Consider the following 19554-nt stretch of genomic DNA (forward strand, 5'->3'; position numbering starts at 1 on the left):
CAATATTAAGTTTGGATATTAAAAAATCAGAAATTACTTAAAAGCTTTTAATATATTAAAAAAGAATTTAAACAAGCGCATATTTTATCTTCATTGATTGATTTATAATTATGGGATTGATTTCAGCATCATTATATTTCAGAGGTCAAATTGTAATAGCACAAATTCAACAAATACAAATAAATAAATAATAATCTAATTTTAAAAATTCTGCTTCACAAATGACTGATGAATTACATATTCAGTTTCCTTGTTTCGTTCATAAATGCCTTTTGCTTACTTTGTAAGGATCTTAAGTTTTACTAACGTTTATTTTATTTTAAATCTTTACTATCACTTCTTATTTTCTACTTCCGGCCAGAATTATAGCGTTAAGGTTTTTATGCAAAGTTTGTCTGGCGAACGCCAAGTATTTAAGTTGTGGTTTTTTGCCAAGCGAGAGAGAGGAAGCAGTGAGTCGAAGCAGGCCGCTTAACTTAGAAGTTACACAGTTGCTTGTTGCCTTCCAGGCCAGAGGTTTTAATCCTCTTGATAAATTTAAACGTATTGTAGTGTTCACAGTTCTCTGTACTACATACGCTTCCTGTTAATATAAGGCCAATCCCAATCTTCTACGTTTATTATTCTAAAGTTAAATTAGAGTTTAGTTTTATTTTTATACTTTTACGTTTTGACCCCAAGTAGCGGGTCGGTGTATTCCGAAGTACGGAAGTTTTTGTAAATAGAGAAAAATAAAGGGTTTTGTATACCCTTCTTGTGTATCCTGTTTACTTCCCACAGTTTTGAACATAGCTTTAGTAAGCTCTCTGTTCCGAGTCAGGTCCTTGCATGTTCCCTAAGAAGGTAAGAAGGAACATTGAACCTGATAGTGGCGCCCAACGAAGAAGAATAACCATGGCCGAGTTTCAAGAAGAACCTGTGCTGCCTGCAGAAACGGCTCAGACTCCAGAAATGCCAGCTGCCGCCCTGGAAGGATTTGGTTACATCGTCCAGACCATGCGCGCTTCGATGAAACCAGAAGCAACATTTAATGGAAACTCACCGGTAACCAGTTTTTTCAAAAAATTGGATGACCACTTCATGCTCTACCCCGTGCACGAGTTTCAAAAAGTTACCTTAGCTACCAGCGCTTTGAGGGGCCAAGCGCTTAACTGGTTCAAATGTATAGGCAGAAGTCTCTTGTGTCAAGCAGGAAGTCCCACCTATACTTACGAAAATTTCAAGACTGCCCTACTAAAAGCCTTCCCTGTTGTAAGGGATCGTGCGAAATTAGAAACGGAACTTTTTAGTATATATCAACAAAGAATCGAAAACCTCTCAAGCTTTATTTTAAGAAAAATTCACGTCTTCAAACTCTTGTATGGAAACCGTCCGGATCCTGAAATAATTCAAGTGATTTTGCCGAGGTTACTGCCCCAAGTGCAAGACTTTATTGAATTAAGAAATCCGACTACACTGGAAAAGTTATTTGAGCTAGCAATCCAGTTTGAAAATAGAAGAACGGCGGACGTCGAAAGAAGACGCCAATATCAACAGTGAAACCAATTTGGTGCGCCAAGACTACAGCAAACTCAAGCGCACGGCTACGGAAACAAAGCGAATCAGTGGGTAAGGAAACCCGAGCATTCAAAAACAGCCGGCGAACGTCGACAGTTCAATAGCAACCCAGGAAAAAAGTCTCAAGGCCAGTGGAAAAAGAAGGAAAGCATGGAAACAAAAAAGGATTTAAACTAAAACGGATTTCTGCTGACGGGAGGGTGCGGAAATCCGAAGGCCACGAAAACCCCTCTTCCTTCAAGTTAAATACAGTAATGGTGAAAAATTTGACTCTTCCGAAGATTGAAGTCTTGGTGAATAATATCCCAGCCACCGCACTCCTGGATACAGGCGCGCAGTGTTCCTGTGTGGCAGAAGATTTTTTTAGGAAGTATTTTCGTAAATATCGCATATATAATTCGGATAATACGACAGTGTTAGCTGCGCAAGGAGAAAAATGTAAGTGCATAGGTAAAGTACCTTTCTATATCCGTATCAAGGACAAACAAGTAAAGGTGATGTTTTTTATAGTAAAGAATCTGCAAGCACATATAATCTTAGGAATAGATTTCCTTTCAGACGAACAAGCAACACTGGATTTTAATGAAGCGTCCCTTAAGCTGACAATGAAACCAGTGCGTGCAGAAAAAGCTGAACCGCCGATGTTAAAACTTGACCATCTCCCTATAATGACGAGCAAGGAAGAATCCGGCAAGTGGTAAGTGAATTTGCTTCGTTATTTAGTGATATTCCAGGATTTACTCAGGTTATAGTATTGACACCGGAGTTACCATAGTATACCGTTAACCATAGTATTGACACCGGAGATGCAATGCCAGTTCGCCAAAAACCATACCGGTATGATAAGAATAAGGAAAAAATTATAGAATGGCATATCACCGATATGCTACGTAAAAAGATCATAACGCCCATCTCAAGTAGTTATGCTAGCCCGGTGGTCTTATGTAAGAAAAATAATGACTATCCTTTGACACATACGAAAAGGTGGAGATTCGCTATTTATTACCGTAAATTAAACTCCATAACTAAATATCCGGTATATCCGTTACCGATCATTGAAGAAATTCTAAGGAACATAAAATCAACCAAATTTATGACAACCTTAGACTTAACGACTGGTTATTTTCAAATAGGGGTTAGGCCTGAGGACGTGCCTAAGACTGCTTTTATAACCAAGTCTGGCACTTATGCATTTTAGCGTATGCCGTTTGGCCTTTCAGGGGCCCCGGCAACATTTCAGCGATGCATGGGCATTGTGTTAAGACCTGTTCTTGGAAAGTCCACATTTATCTATTTAGACGATATCATTATTACTAGTGATAATCTCGACCAACATGTACGGGATTTAAGACAGGTGTTTTCTTTATTAAATGAGGCCGGTCTAAAAGTTAATGTCGAAAAGTGCAAATTTGCAGCCCCTGAATTAAAATATTTAGGTTACAAAATATCTCAAAAAGGAATCGAAACAGATGAATCAAAAATAATCGCTGTACAAAAGTATCCGACTCCAAACACGGCAAAGTAGCTCTCCTCTTTTCTAGGACTTTGTTCATATTATAGGTCCTTTATAAAAGATTTTGCGGCTATCGCTGAGCCATTGTTAAAATTAAAAAGGAAAAAGGCAATATTCTCGTGGATGGCCGAAGCCAATAGTGCTTTCGAAAAATTAAAACAAGCATTAACGCAAGCCCCTGTGTTGAAATTTCCTGGAAAGGATGAGAATTTAGAAATTTCAGCGGATGCTTCGGATTATGCGGTAGGAGCGGTACTTTCGCAAAATCAGCAGCCCGTGGCATTTTTTAGCCGAACTTTAAATCAAACACAAAGAAACTATTCCGCGACCGAGAGAGAGGCACTTGCAGTTCTGTTAGCAGAGCAAAAGTTCCGAGTCTATTTTGGAAAGGCGCCGATAACAGTGTACTCTGATCATGCGGCGGTAACTAGATTGTACTCAGGGAAAAATTTATCCCCAAGGTTAATAAGATGGGCACTCAAGCTACAAGAATATAATCTGGTAATCAAGCATACCCCCGAAAAGGAAAATATCGTAGCAGATGCCCTATCCAGAATTAAAATAGATGAAGAAGGTAATACTGTAAAGGTGGCAATGCTCACAGCATGTACAATAAATGCCCGAGAAACTGTAATAACCGAACTGGGTAAGGATCCTGAGTTTGGAAGCATTTATGAGTATTTAAAGGATCCTGAAAATTTTAGCCACCAAGATATTGTGGCGATAAGAAATAGGCGGCCCATTACGAACTAATAGATGGTCTATTATTTTATACAAAAACTACGAATTCCAGCAACGAATTTCGAACTGTTATCCCAGCTAGTCTTAGATTAAATATCCTGCAGGACCTCCATGACAGCCCTTTAGCTTCTCATGCTGGTATTCGAAAAACTATCCAACGCGTACGCGAGGCAGTCTATTTTCCTGAACTGCAAAAGTTAACAAGGGCGTATGTCCAGTCCTGCCCAACATGTCAAGCAGTTAATTATATTAATTTCCGCCCGGCCGGGTTTCTAAATAGTATTAAATCCGAATTTCCAAATGAAATAATTGGCATCGATTTATTGGGCCCTTTCCCAAAAAGTCAGTTAAATAAAAGTCGCTATCTCCTTGTTATGGTTGATCATTTTAGTAAATGGACCGAAATTTTTCCTTTAAAACGAGCCTCCGCGAAATTAGTTACTGATTCTATTTTAAATAAATATATTTTAAAATACGGGGCGCCCCTAAAAGTTATATCGGATAATGATCCTCAATTTGTAAGTAATATATTTGAAGACATGTGCCAAAAACTGGGCATACGTCATTTAAAAATGGTCCCGTATCGGCCGCAATCAAATATAGCGGAACGTGTCAATAGAAATATAGTGAAAATTATCCGTAATTATGTTAAAAATTTTCATAAAAGCTGGGATAACTATGTCAATGAATTTGCTTTCGCCCTTAGGACCGCAAAACATGATACAACGGGCAAAACTCCTGCTGAGTTATTTTTAGGCAGAAAGATTATAACGCCGTTAGATAAATTATTTTATGTGCAACAAAGAGCCCCAGAATTTAAAATGGGTGATACAGAAAAACTAATTAAGGAAGCAAAGAAGAATACGGAAGTAGCACAAAGAAAACAGAAGCTCTATTATGATTTGAAACGACGGGGAGTAACTTATAAAGTAGGGGATGAAGTTTTAAAAATTAAGCATTCACTTTCTTCAGCACCAGAAGATAAGACTGCCAAATTTTTTCCACGATTTGAAGGACCATATGTTATAGAAAAAATAACTCACGCTGTAGTAGTGTTAAAAGCCAGAAATGGTGAAACCTGCTCCGCAAACATTGATCAAATCAAACCCTACTTCGATCGTAATAAAATGCAAATATTTTCAGATCTTTTGCAGGATCCGGCACGGCAGACACCGCAGGCACAAGCTCCAGAGGTGGAAAAACGACAAGTACAAGGGAAAGCCATTAAGAGGCAGGAGCAAGTGAAAAGAAAATTTCCCCGCCGAAAAATTGAAGGTAGCAAGAAAAAGAAGCCGTTCCACCGTCCACAAAAGAGAGTTCACGAACACCCCCAGAATGAAGAAGGGAGAAGGACGACGTATGTGAAGAGAACCAGGAGAAATGACGGCAACTATAACCCGGCTCTAAAACGGAAGATCTACTCATCCGACAGGACGCAGCAAATGTCGCCGAACTGCGGAAGGGCCATCAGCGGCGGAGGAAAAGTTACAAGGAAAATTTGAACGGCCAGCAGCGAGGTCCAAGCAGGAACACGAAAGAAGGTTCCCGGTTCCGCCAAGACCAGCTGCCATCAAACGGCCAAGACCACAAGCAGAGGAGAAAAAGAAGGTATTCAAGGGTGACCGAACTGGTGAAAAAAGGAAGCTTCCAGAGGAAGGCACTGAAGGGCGAGCCCGTACAAGAAGGAGGATAAATCAAACAACTGTCTGCAATACCTTTAAGGACTGGGCCCAGAAAAGGATGTCCGAATATCACAAAGATAAGTAAAATTTTATGTTACTTTGCAAACTTAAGTTAATCTTTCATTCTTACTGCAAGTGGCAGATTTCAAGAAGTTTTACCTCATGCGAGGTCTACCTTTATCGCCAAAAGGGCGAGAAATGAGTTGTTACCGATATTGGAATTATGTTTTTCAATTACTCGCGCGTAAAACTAAAGTTGATGTATAATAGCGTTGTGTAAAGATTTAAATATTGTAAAAAGTTATTGTATAAATTTTATTTAAAACATTCTAGCAAGAAAGAAGTTTTAGTTTGAAAGACTTTTTGAACTGTAGTATTTCAATGTAGAAAGAATTGGCACTTGCTTTGAAAAGAATAGAAGTTAACAATGTACTACTAATGTATGTTTTCAAATGTGTAAAATTAACGGCATGTTAATATGTTCTTATATACAATGTGAACTGTTATTTTAAATGTTAAGAAATACCGTGATATGGTAAAAGTGAATGTTAAATTTTTTTTTATTCGTGTGACTGTAAAAAGACTAAAAATAATGGTGAATATGTGTTAAAGGTTGAATGATGTAGTTAGGCTCTCTGACGCTACACTTCAGAGTTAGACACTTTCAGAATAGTACCTCAGGGTTTAGAGTTGAAATTAGGGTGTGTTAAGAGGTCTTGTTATGTTGAATTTTAACACGTTAATGTTTTGATTGTAGGAGGAAGTGTGGAACACGTAGACAGAAACACATTCGTGTTTGGTGTTCTTTTACAACACATGTCAGAGAGCACGGGGAGAGATAATTAAAATAGTCATGAATGAAATAAGAATGTTAAGAGAAGTATAATTATATATGTTACTTGCCATTTCATTGTTTAACATTTCATTAAACTAGTTTTCCTTCCAGATCTCTGGAAGGAACCAGATTTGAATCTGTTTGGATGCAGTACAGATGAAAAAAAAATGATGTATCCTGGGAGCTGCTATTGTAAAAACAAATTTCTTTCTTTTAAATTTCTAGTTTCTAGCGAAGTATGTTTGTAAAAGATTGGCCTCGCGTTAGATTCTAGAGCTAAAAGTTTTCAACAAGGTCGTTTTAGACCTCAGTTTCAAACTAATTAACTCTGGCGGGAAGTATGTAAGGATCTTAAGTTTTACTAACGTTTATTTTATTTTAAATCTTTACTATCACTTCTTATTTTCTACTTCCGGCCAGAATTATAGCGTTAAGGTTTTTATGAAAAGTTTGTCTGGCGAACGCCAAATATTTAAGTTGTGGTTTTTTGCCAAGCGAGAGAGAGGAAGCAGTTAGTCGAAGCAGGCCGCTTAACTTAGAAGTTACACAGTTGCTTGTGTCCTTCCAGGCCAGAGGTTTTAATCCTCTTGATAAATTTAAACGTATTGTAGTGTTCACAGTTCTCTGTACTACATACGCTTCCTGTTAATATAAGGCCAATCTTCCACGTTTATTATTCTAAAGTTAAATTAGAGTTTAGTTTTATTTTTATACTTTTACGTTTTGACCCCAAGTAGCGGGTCGGTGTATTCCGAAGTACGGAAGTTTTTATAAATAGAGAAAAATAAAGGGTTTTGTATACCCTTCTTGTGTATCCTGTTTACTTCCCACAGTTTTGAACATAGCTTTAGTAAGCTCTCTGTTCCGAGTCAGGTCCTTGCATGTTCCCGAAGAAGGTAAGAAGGAACATTGAACCTGATAACTTAATGCAACTTAAAAATTAAGTGTCTTCTCATCACATTCCTAAGTGAGGTAGAATAGTATTCCATTACGATCAATTTATCTCTGTTAAAATTAGGAAATTTTCTGGAAAATTATGAATTATGGAAAATTATTAGTTATTTAAAATTATTAGTTATTATTATTTCTGGAAAATTATTAGTTAATTATGAATAATTAGAAATATTCTAGAACTCATTGTAGTGTACTTTTAATTTTCCATGCGTGCAGTTTTGTTTTGAGGTTGTTCTTTTTATGTGCATTAAAATTTCTAGAGAGAAGCAAAATGTACCAAAATTTAAAATTCAGTTTCAGTTGAGGAAAATAAAATGTTCTTTACTTAAAAAAGGAATGACATCTGAATAATTCATTACAATGTACTTCTATTGCACATACTATTTATATGAAACATTCATTGCAATGCACTTATATTGTACAACATTTTTTGAATAAATTATTATCCAAGAAAAATATTTAACATAATTATTAAAAATTGCATTACTACTTGGAATGGTTGCAATATTTTCCTAAAACTAATAGTGGTACTGAAATATAATGAATTAATTAATCAAGGCATAAATTTTATTTTAAAGCTCATATTAGTGATTATATGATAACTTTTCTTATTTAAAATGTCTTAAATTATTTGCAGAAACTTTGGAGTTTTAAATGTTACATTACTCCTGAAATTTTTCGTTAATAGTTCATTTAAATTTAAAATAGCTCCTACAAATAATTATTTTCTGACTACCTAATGCATCCTTTACCTTGAAAAAATAATTTAACTTCGTATTTTCTTTCTCTTTCGAGGAATTTTCATGTTTGGAATGACTGTTGGATGGTTCGCCCCGATTTACCGTCAGGATATGGAGGCTGGCAGGCTATTGATGCAACTCCTCAAGAAACAAGCGAAGGTGAATTTTTCTTAACATTTCAGCTCTTTCTTCGACAAAACATTTATTACTACTGCGGGACCTATCACAAAGACTTACAAAAGACTGAATTACAAAAGACAAGTTTAAGAAACATTTGTGAAAAAATATGATAGCTGTAGAAAAGAACTCTATGTTTTTACCGCAGCTTTAGAAAATAATATCTGTGTTTTATAAACCATGATTTTTGGAAGAATCTTCTAGAACTTGATCGGCATTAACCTGATAAATCCGAGAGTCCACTCCACGCCATAACGCACTTTACAGCTCTTATATAACAATAAATCTATATTTGTCATCATTAGTAAAACTGGAATGCGTCTTCCAGTTTGGATAATTTATAATTTTAAAAAATGGTGCCGTGACATTCTGACCACTTTTATTTTGTATTAAAAGTTGTCAAATTTATCATTCTTTCATTTACTTTAAAATTACACTTTTACACACTGGTTCAGGCTAATAAAAGCTGAAGTTCAATCTTTAAATCTGTTCAAGAAATCAAAATTCTTGGGAAATTTACCTTAACTCTTGCCGCCGTGGTTTTATACTTTAGCCAATTAAAATGGTTTTGAAATTTTTCATAAAAGATGATTACCGATTTAATTAAAGATGAAAACGATAAGAAACTATTTTGTACAATGGTAAATGAGAAATATTACGTTCTTCCTCATTTTTCATTACATAAAAGGCACTTATTGTAGCTATTTGGCGATATTTTGCGGATGAAAAAGTAAAAGTTCCATACCGGGTGTAAGACGGTGATTTTTCGCGAGTTTTTTTAGAAAGATTCGCAAATTATCGATATTTATCGTAAGTCGGTAAATATCAGCATGTAAAAAGGAAACATATTTTATCAATTGAAATTAAAATTTGAAGTATTAAATAAGGATTACGTGTTACATTTAAGAAATAAAATATTTGCATTCTACTTCAAATCTTTCTGCACTTTTTTTGAGTTACTCTTCTCCCTAAGTACACAGCGATCTATTTTCGCTTTAAAAAGTCAGAGAATTGTGGTGACTTGGCTTTGCTCAGTCCTTGAAAGCAGCGGCTAGCTGGGAAACACATTTCCTCGTTTTAGAAAATGTTCGACAAATTATGTATTTCTGCAGAAGGTTTACCGCAGTTTCTTCCACTGCTAGCGAATTCTATAAGCTCATATTTTAAAACTAAGGCAAGAAATATCATGATTAGTTCATAAAAACCGCTTGAATTTGGAATAGACCGAAAAAGAACATATACGAAACTGGGTGTACTGCTTGACTGAAACAATTGTTATGAGCATGGTTTCCGGAAAAATAGTTAGGCGCATGGTTGTTAGAGTTTGGCACATTCTGAAATTTGGCGACTTCTACTGAGGCGATTGAGTTAATACTTAAGTACCATAGAAAATAACCTTTCGATGGTTCCTTCAATTTATTTACTGATTCTAAATTCCATTTTTCATTGCCCGAAACCGTTTACGATTTTATTCAATAAATTTATTTCTTCATTTTTCTCCCAAATAAAGTATTCAAAATATTCCCTCTGACAATTTTGGATTAGTGCACTTCATTCCAATTTCTCCTTGATTTAAAAAAAAAGTTAAATAGCACAAAAAAGTGTCTTGAAATTAGTCTAATCTATTTATATTATTCAATTAAATCCAGAGGAAAGGTAGAAATTCACATTTTATTAAAACATGAAAATGCGTATAAAAAATTCCATTCTTTCTCGGCATTGTAGTTTAGTTTCGTAAAACTACACATTCTTCAGCTTTTATTTTTGAACTTTTATAGGTGCATATAGAGCTGGACCAGCTTCCCTTGTGGCCATACGAAGAGGAGAAATAAGTTATTTGTACGACGCGCCTTTTGTGTTCGCTGAAGTAAACGCAGATGTTATACACTGGCAGATTGATGATAGCTCTGAATTCGGATGGAAAAAACTCAAAACGAATACTTACCAGTGAGAATGAATTCTTTTTCATAGTTCTTACTTCAGATAAAGATATAAAATTATGCATTATTGGATATCAAAATCATTTACAGAAGCCGTGCGTTCTGTCATGTTTATTCAGTATTGCTTATGTGTAACAATTATCATCGATTATTATATTGTCTCTTAACAGTATTTTTATTTTGCAGTTTGTCCTGGATGTAGTCCGGATTTCATTAATATTTGTGTTGAAAATGGTTTCATTGTTTAAGACATAGATACTGTATTCTTATTGATTGCAAATATTACAGATTCAATTCTAGTCCACTGAGTTTTCCTTTTTGGCAGAAAATCTAGAGTGCATTTGAGATAAGCGCATGCTCTATTTAACTTCAGTAAGACCTGTCTTACTGCATGCTGTTTCCGCTTGAGCAACAGGTATAAAATCTTATATAAGAAAGTAGATGTGTTCAGAAATAAAGTTTATACCATTATGAATGTTCCGTGGCATGTGAGGATTATTTTGAATTCATTTGGAATTAAAAGTGACGAACTTATATGATCATATCCTAATCATAGCACACAAGATCTTTAAAAATATGAAAGAATCATTGTACCCGGCAATAGCAAATGTTTCTGATTACGATCCTAGAATTGAAAATTTATTCAGAAGTCAAAGACGTTTTACCTAAATTTCTGTATGGTAAATTACCTTAAATGGCATTCTTATGATGATAATTTTATAGTGATTCTAATGAAAAAATGTTTTGAGAATTAAAAGAAAGTGTCACAAAGACGAAAAAATAGATTTGAAAATTGAAAGTTATTGATCAGACTTTTATTCAGTTGTGCAATTATGAGCTATATAAATTGTTACATATTATAGCCTAGTGCAATTAAAATTTATAAATTCGTTTATAAAATACCTTATAATGAAAATGCCTTAATGAAAAATTCCAAAATTTCAATATTTTATAAATAAAAATATTCAATACGTCCTATTTTCTTTAGTGTCGGAAAACTTATCGTAACAAAGAGAGCGGGATTCGACGATGATTTCGGAAACCGGGATATGGAAGATATCTCCCTCCAATATAAATCTAAAGAAGGTAAGTATACCAGCAATTCCCACAATTATGTTCATTCTGCCTTTGCAGATTAAAATGTTATTTAGACGAATGATACCAAAGCACTTAGGAAGGTTTTAAACCATTAGGTGGTGGTCTGTTAATTGCATGCGACCCCTAGAGATATAAAGGTTTACCATTTTCATTTATCTTGACTATAGTTAGCAACAACAACTGTGCTTTACTGAAGACATTTGACATTATTACAGTCTTAATATATGCTTCTGATTTCAAATTTATCATGGCAAATTTTATTTGAAATTAGAATTTTGAGTTGTGAAAGCAGAGATACTTATTTAAATGTACAAAATGCAGCAAAAATCCAGTCAATATTTTAGCCATCTCGGATTGTTAAAAAATATGGTGAATAATCGAACTAAAATTGTATATAATACCGCAAAAAGGTGTTTTTCCCGCATTGTTGAGTGTATTAAAAAAATTAAAGAAAATTTCTGAAAATATTTTAATGAGAAAAAGCTTGTTAATAAATAAATCTATTCATTGTTTAACTACATTTAATAGACTTTCATTTTGAAATTATTACTACTGTCACTATATAAGCCTTTCCAAAGGAAATTCAATTATCTATCCGCTCTAGCCATAGATTCCGCTCTTAAAATAAGAAAAAGAAAAGAAAAGAAAGAAAAAAAAGAGGAAAAAAATAAAAGTCTAAAAATCAAGTCACGTAGGTTACCATTCTGCCTCTCAATTTAAATTTTTCCGCTTGCCATATAATCTGCGTAATCCTCTAAACTGAGCGAGTATGTAAAACGAGGCATAAAGGAAAGAATCAAGATAAATCTTAATTATTAGTAAAACTTAATAAAAGTGCCACAGATTAACAATATTCAGCTTTGGGTCAATTGTTAAAGTCATTTGTCTGGATTTTATTCTCTTATCAGTAATTTATTTAACATTTAAAAATTTTAAGTGCATGAAAAAAGAAAGCAAATCTTAGCAAAGGGCAATCAGAAAATATAAACACATGCAATGTAATTGCCAAGCGTTATTGGGCATTTTCCAATGCTAGTAGCGCCACGTCTTATGGTAAGAATATCAGTGAAAAGGGTGCCAGATTTTCCAGTGTGGCGAACCCTTAGATACTGAGTTAGCAGACTGTTATTGCATGAAGAACTATTAATGTAATTTAATGACATGACAATTTTTTTCCGAAATTATCATTTAAAATTCATATAAATATAATTGAAAATAAATAAAATTGTTTTTCAAAGTTTCCGAAAAGACTTTAAGAGAATTTTCTGGTAAGGTCTCCGCACTTATTTGTCAGTAACACTTAACTAGGTAGTGTTCGAGTATTGGATTAAAGAAAAAAATTCGAGTATGCAGTTTTGATTAGCATTAACACTATTTTTTCGATACAAGTGCATACTTCCTTCAGATGCAGAGAAAAAGTAACATTTCTTAATATGAAATGCTAAATGTAGTTAAGTTTAATTCTTCTCTATAAACTGTAATTTTAGTTCATTCACGGTCTTTGTCGCTATGGTCAAAAATTTATCATAGGTTTTCAAACTCTTTTCTGATAAGCTATCCAGTTCAAAATTTGCATAGTGACAAAAATACTCAAAATATAATTTTGATTTTTTAAAATGTAATGTTGAAAAGATTCTGAGCGCATATCTTCGTTTCAGAAAACACTCAGAATTCTACTGCTTTCAACCCGGATAGAGTGGAAAAATTCTTTTAAATGAACTTCATATGAAATTATTAACGTAATTTATTATCTTTCTGTCGAATTCTCGAAAATCGCTGAAGTTTTTCGACCATTTATCGCAGCAGGATTGTTAAAAGTAAAAGAGTGATTCTGTGATTGAGACTGAAAAGATGAAAATCAAAAAATAAATAAAGCAAAAAATTTTTATAAAATAAGTGTATATTTTTAAAAGTAATAAAAAACTGAAAATAGAGAAACCATTCATCATATAGTATCTTAATAAATTTACTAAGAGAGCCCCAGGATTTTGTTATTCGTGACATAAAATTGTAAATGATTTTTTAAAACATAATTATTTAATTTCTTGCTCCCGTGAAACTATGTATTTTTTGTTTTAGTTCATTAATTATTTTATGAGTTTTTTAAAAAAGCTTATTTTATAAATATTTCCAATTTAATTTTCTTTTTAACAGTTTCGTAATTAAACGGGAAGGAATGTGAGTTTTTAATTTAATGAAATTGTAAATTGCTTGAAAGATATTATTTTCTGAAAATATTATGCGAAGTTTTACATCCAGTATATCTCCACCTAACTTTGGCTTTTAAACATTATTCCATCCATTAAATATTGATCTCTTCCCCACCAAAGTATTTCAGGCTCTTATTGCACATGCTGAGCAATATAAAGGAGATGTAAAATTTTAGTTGTATTGAACTGTTTCACTTCAGGTTCATCAGAGGAAAGGATGTCTGTTCTGAACGCTGCTCGCCGAGGTGGTCTGACGCATATCTACGACATGCCTTTCCCCGGCAAAGAAGACGTTTTCTTCTCACTTAAAGACATCGACAAAGTTATGATCGGCCAACCTTTTCAAGTTATTGTGGAAGTCGAGAACAAAAGCGATGAAAAGAGAACTGTAACTTCAGTACTTTCAGCCAGTTCCATCTACTATACTGGTATCATTGCACGGAAAGTCAAGCGAGCGAGAGGCACATTCACTTTGAGACCTCGACAAAGTTAGTTACCTTATACGATATCTTATCTGATATGTATTTATATGTTGTTACCTTACACGTTACCTTATCTGATATATATTTATATGTTAAGTATAGATTTTCTGCAGTTATATGATCCGAATTTTCGTAAAGTTTGGAGAAAAGCGTAAACTTAAATTATGACAGCTCTTTTTTGATATAGGATGCTCATCGGGTGAGCTGGATTTAATTTTAATATGAAACATCTTCTTCTTCAATGGCCAGACAGTCCAGGATGGGCCCTTGTCTTCCTCAGAATTGAAATTCCAAGCTCCCTGGCCATGGACATCCAGTTGCTTATTTTTCAAATTATTAAGTCTATTTCCAAACAGTCGAGCCACCTTAAGTTTAGGTCTCCCTCTTTTTCGGGTGCCGAATGGTCTGGCCGAGATCATCTTTTTAGTTACTCGGTTTTCATCCATTCTGCACAGGGGTCCTGCGCATTTAATTATCTGAATCCTTATATATTTTATTATATCTATTTCTTTAAAGGATTTATAGAGTTCAGAGTTAGTTCTTCTTCTCCAGATATTGTTACATTTTATGCCACCAAAAATACTTCTCAAAATTTTTCTTTCAAAGACAAAAATGATATTTTTAGCTTTTTCTGTCATTGCCCAGGTCTCAGCGGAGTATGTAAGAATGGGTCTGATTAAGCTTTTGTAAATTAAAACCCGTGTATGGTCATTCAAAAAGTTACTTAAGTGCTCATTACACCCGTGGAGTAACTCTTTTCTATCATTTAGTATGATGTTGTTTTTGTCTCTACAGGCAGTAGTTCTAGGCTTAAAATCTTTGCGGCCAAGATTAATTTCAAGATAAAAAAAAAAAAAAAAAGAAAAAAAAAGAAAAATAGTAAATTATTATTTAATTGATCAGTTTTTATTGATTTATAAAAACGCATGTTGAAATTAGTTATGAAATATGACAGCGTCGGGCTGTGTTGGTATATCCTGACTGTTCTGAACAAATTTTCGAATACATTTTCTAAATCAGTTGAATTCAGCAAAAAAGTGATGGATTTCTGTTTATTCAGTTCAAAATTGTTTGTAGTTTGTTACCATACACCTTGCACTTTACAACACCCTAGAAGAAGCATTGCATAGCGTTAAGTCAAAAGATAAAGATATGGAAAACCAATTAGCTTCAGCAATTCTGGAAATCACACGCCCAGGAAAACGTTGTTTTAAGAAATCGATGGTTCTCTTGCTGTATGGCATGTGGCACCAGCCTGTTGAAACCACATTTCTTCGATATCAATACTCTATAACTGGTCCCACAAAAAGTTCGACATCCTCTCACGATATCGTACCGTATTCACAGTTCAAGCTTGGTCAAATTCACTCATAAAAATAAGGGTTCAGCTGCAAGCCATATTTATTAACGTCAATGGCTGCAGATAAAAAATGTCAAACCTTAGAGCTGCCAACTTCTATATAAAAAATAGTCAAAAACTTAAATCCAGCGTACCCGATGGATGATCATTTATTAGCATTTAAAAAGTAGAAATCGGTGCTCAGTAATTTCGAACTAGGTTTTCTTTGAATTTTACGAAACTTGAAAATTTCATTTAAGAATTTTTTTCAGCAGTTATTATCAAAGAACAGTCATTAATTTAATAAGACATGCAATCATTTAAAAGAAATAAAATGTTTTGTTAGGCTTTTGTTAGACTTGTGACAATAGAAATTTTTCTCAGTGACATAGTCACCTAGAAAAAGGGGAACAGCAACGCATTTTGTCGAAACTGCTATATAACAATGATTTTTAACTAATGTAATTATGTCTTCTATATTAATTATTAAGAGCTTTCTAAATTTTAAAAGTTTTGAAGCATATGTCATATAAAAGGTAATCATAATTAAAGCTTCACTTTCAAAAGGCTGTAAAAGGAGGAGCCATTGGCTGGAATGAGTAATGATCAAGATATCTCTAAATTTTTGAAAAATTTGATTTATGTGTCATATATAGGGTGATTATAGTTAAAGTTTCACTTTCGAAAGGCTGTAAAAAGGAGTCTCTAGTACTCTACCTAAAATATGGGGCGGAACTGATCTAAAGTCGAGCTGTCACCTATATGGTTTTCAAGACTCTTGCGAAAGATAGGCACATATGACTCCTTGCCACAATGTATGTCGTGGGTTTGTGGATTGACCGATTGGTAGCAACAGTAAAACGTTTTTGTAATTGGAAGTAATGTCTGTGACCAACGGTTTCGAAAAGAAAGGCTTGGTAAGGACTTCTCTGGACACGGTTCACCGCAGGTATTCGCCCAATTAATTCAGTGTAAAAGCACAAAAGTCACAAATACGTTTAATTTCAAACTTTGTTCATATACTTAATCTGATATTCAGGCCTAACCTATAATTTATTTTATGTCTTAAAATCTTAAAATGAGCAATCCTGCTCGCTTAAAAAAAGAGTATTTTTAAATTTCACTTTGCATGTTTTAATTCCATTTGTGTTTATATTGCATATTTATATGCATTAGTGAATAATCTTGTATTAACAACTACAGTTGCAAATAAATGACTGATTTAAAAAAAAAAAAATTTTAATTAAAAGTGTGAAAGTTGAGAAAAGTGACTATTTTTTATTAGAAAATGACAGATCATTAAATTTTTGCATAAAATAAGGTATAAATTTCGTTTTATATAGAGGAGCAGCTAGGTATTGAAGTGAGCGTAGATGATTACTTGGACAAATTGGTGGACTATGCTATGCTCAAAATCTATGCCATATCGACTGTAAAAGAAACGCAGCAAACATGGGCTGAAGAGGATGACTTCCAAGTCGAGAAGCCAGGGTTAAACATTGAGGTAAACATATATTTAGCAATTAGATTGATTTTGTATGACACACCATCTGTATAAAACGTAGAACTTTGTGCTTGTAATTTTAATGAAAATATAGTATTTGAGGACATAATTATTTATTTCTAGGATCTGAATCATTAACTGATTCGTGGCATAGTTAATGATTTTTTGAAACTATCCTACTTTTTTATATGACACTAACTGCATTTTTCCCTTCTAATGTGGATTAAAACCATATGATTAAAATGTCTGACTAAAATTTAAAAAAAAACTGTTGTTTTTCAGTATTAAAATATACTAATACTTTTTTATCATCTTTGTTTAGATTGAAGGCGATATTAGAATTTATAGACGTTTCAAAGTTAGAATTAGTTTTACCAATCCTCTGAAACGAACCTTAGAAGACTGTGCTTTAACTATTGAAGGACCTGGGCTGGCTGAGCCACGTAAAAGGTCTCTCAAGTAAGAATTTATAATCTTCTATTTTTGATTTTTAGTGAATCAAAATCTTTCATCGATTAACATAAGTTTCTATGACGTTTCCCATGTCGTATTTTATCTGAAGATATTATTTCCTTAATGAAACATTATGCAACATATTTTGCCACCTCTATGAAAGTACTGATTTTAGCTCAACAGGGCTATTAGTCTCGAAACGGCATTTTGCGTCGGTTAAGTATAAATGTCTGCTTCAGTCTTCAGATTGCTGCCACCAAATGTTATCGCCCTGTATTATATTTAAAGGAATTAAATAATGAAGAATTTGCATGAATGTATGTATGTTTCTCGTATTGTGAAAAAACCAACGGTACCTAGAGCCATCAAATTTTGAATAACGTAGTCCTCCTGAATATGGTCCGAATATGGGACTTGGAAGCCCGAATTTGGTATTTGTTTTATTAGTTATTTCATGTTTTGTAAGACGTGGACGAATTTTTGATTAACACAATGATTTCAAAGGAAGCAACAGCAACACTGTACGGAAAAAAGCACTTTTATCTCCAACGCGCAAAGCTGTCCATCGGAAATTCTAAAACTATGCTATTTTTAAATATTTTTAGTCCAAAGGGACAGTAGCCCGGATGCTCTCGAAACGTGTATGCGTGTGCAAATAAAAAAAAAAAGAGAGAAACTTTGGATGCAATATGAAATCTGAAAGCTTTCAGGCTTGTTTTTTCCCGGGAAAGAATTTTTGATTAACACACTCAATGATTTCAAAGGAAGCAACAGCAACACTGTACGGAAAAAAGCACTTTTATCTCCAACGCGCGAAGCTGTCCATCGGAAATTCTAAAACTATGCTATTTTTAAATATTTTTAGTCCAAAGGGACAGTAGCCCGGATGCTCTCGAAACGTGTATGCGTGTGCAAATAAAAAAAAAAAAAGAGAGAAACTTTGGATGCAATATGAAATCTGAAAGCTTTCAGGCTTGTTTTTTCCCGGGAAAGGACTTCATGCCTCTGATTTAATATTAGTAACACAAAAATAGAATTAAAATAATTCAAGGCTAACTATAAATCATTTTTGGACAGGAATCAGTTGTACAAAAATTGCAACGTGAACCATTATTTTCGCTGTCTACAGTCTTGCACGAAAGATCATCCTCACATACAAGAATAACAAGGATAAGTAAATGTAAACTTAACTTCACAGTGATTCACACATTTGAAGTTCCTAGAAAAGTGCTTCCAATCTTTTTCTCATGACTCCCCTGCATATATTTCCTATTTATAGCAAAACTTATGTAGTGTAATGTAATATTACGAGTATGCATATTGTTTCTCTAACCAGGTTTTCTCAAACTATTTTAAAGTGAGGACATTTATTAGAATGTTCTATGGATCCTCTTGTCCCCTTCTAAAGCAATTTTTTCAGCATTATGTTACTGCCAGTAACATAAACTTTTATGTTCAAAGTAAACTTAACTAAAATTCATTTAATTTTTTATCGGTATTGTTATAAGATTGTCAGGATGGTTAGCGGTGATTGTGTATTTACCTTTCATTCTTCAGGATGACGCTAGCGTTTTAGAAATTCTTTTATTACTGCACTAAATATTTACACATATTTACATATAGTTCAACAACATCGGTCACCTCACTCACATGCTCTAGAATCTCCGATTCTCGATCACAATAGTGCGCTGTCAGCGATTTTTCTGCAATGCCATCTATCGGCTGATTACAGTATTAAGTTAATAGAAGCAAATTTATATTCGTTTTCAAGGCTATGAAAGTTTGAATAATTTTTATCTAAATGAATAAACTTATGCAAAATTAAATTAATTTTGGCACTCAAGTTAATGAAGCAGATGAGCCTGCCGATTCTGTCGGTGTTTAAGGAATTTTTCTGAATTTAAAAACATTTTCATCGGGCGCAATGTTTTAGGAAGGTGAAAATTTAGATGTTTATGAAAGGTTCATGCAGTATTTTAATATTATCCCCTGATTCTTCATTAACGTTAAAGACAATAACTATGGAACTTTAACAAACTCAAACATTATAAAATTATCAGAATTGATGGGATTAGGTGACTGGGATATGAGCTCTTCCCTCATTTTCTGGCAAACTTTGCTTCTCCTGAAGAAGAAAACCTGTATCTGATCGCCATCGAAATCAACAGAATTTTTTTCAAAAATCTACGCCAAACTAAGGTTGCTTTTTGTCCTAGTTTTAAATAATTTTCAGTTACTTATTAAGAATATAAGAAAAAATGCTTTGCTACGCATTTATTGCATTTAAAATCTAATGTAGAAGTTTCAAAGCTTTTAAAACAAAACTACT

General features: G+C 33.7%; 1 protein-coding gene across 3 annotated transcripts in view; it reads left to right on the top strand.

The window, feature by feature from the left end:
- The window catches only part of LOC118191489 (hemocyte protein-glutamine gamma-glutamyltransferase-like), an 87344-nt gene that overhangs the window by 67103 nt on the left and 687 nt on the right, over positions 1-19554 (top strand). For all 3 annotated transcript variants that reach the window (XM_085813076.1, XM_085813078.1, XM_085813077.1), the window contains exons 9-14: positions 8078-8181; positions 9978-10146; positions 11128-11225; positions 13648-13935; positions 16612-16772; positions 17095-17231. In XM_085813076.1, the coding sequence (XP_085669202.1) occupies positions 8078-8181; positions 9978-10146; positions 11128-11225; positions 13648-13935; positions 16612-16772; positions 17095-17231 (957 nt within the window). The remainder of the gene's footprint in view (positions 1-8077; positions 8182-9977; positions 10147-11127; positions 11226-13647; positions 13936-16611; positions 16773-17094; positions 17232-19554) is intronic.

This window comes from Stegodyphus dumicola, chromosome 3 (genome assembly GCF_044657685.1).
Source record: "Stegodyphus dumicola isolate Sdum_Otavi_A_Nest chromosome 3, ASM4465768v1".
Taxonomy (NCBI): Eukaryota; Metazoa; Arthropoda; class Arachnida; order Araneae; family Eresidae; genus Stegodyphus; species Stegodyphus dumicola.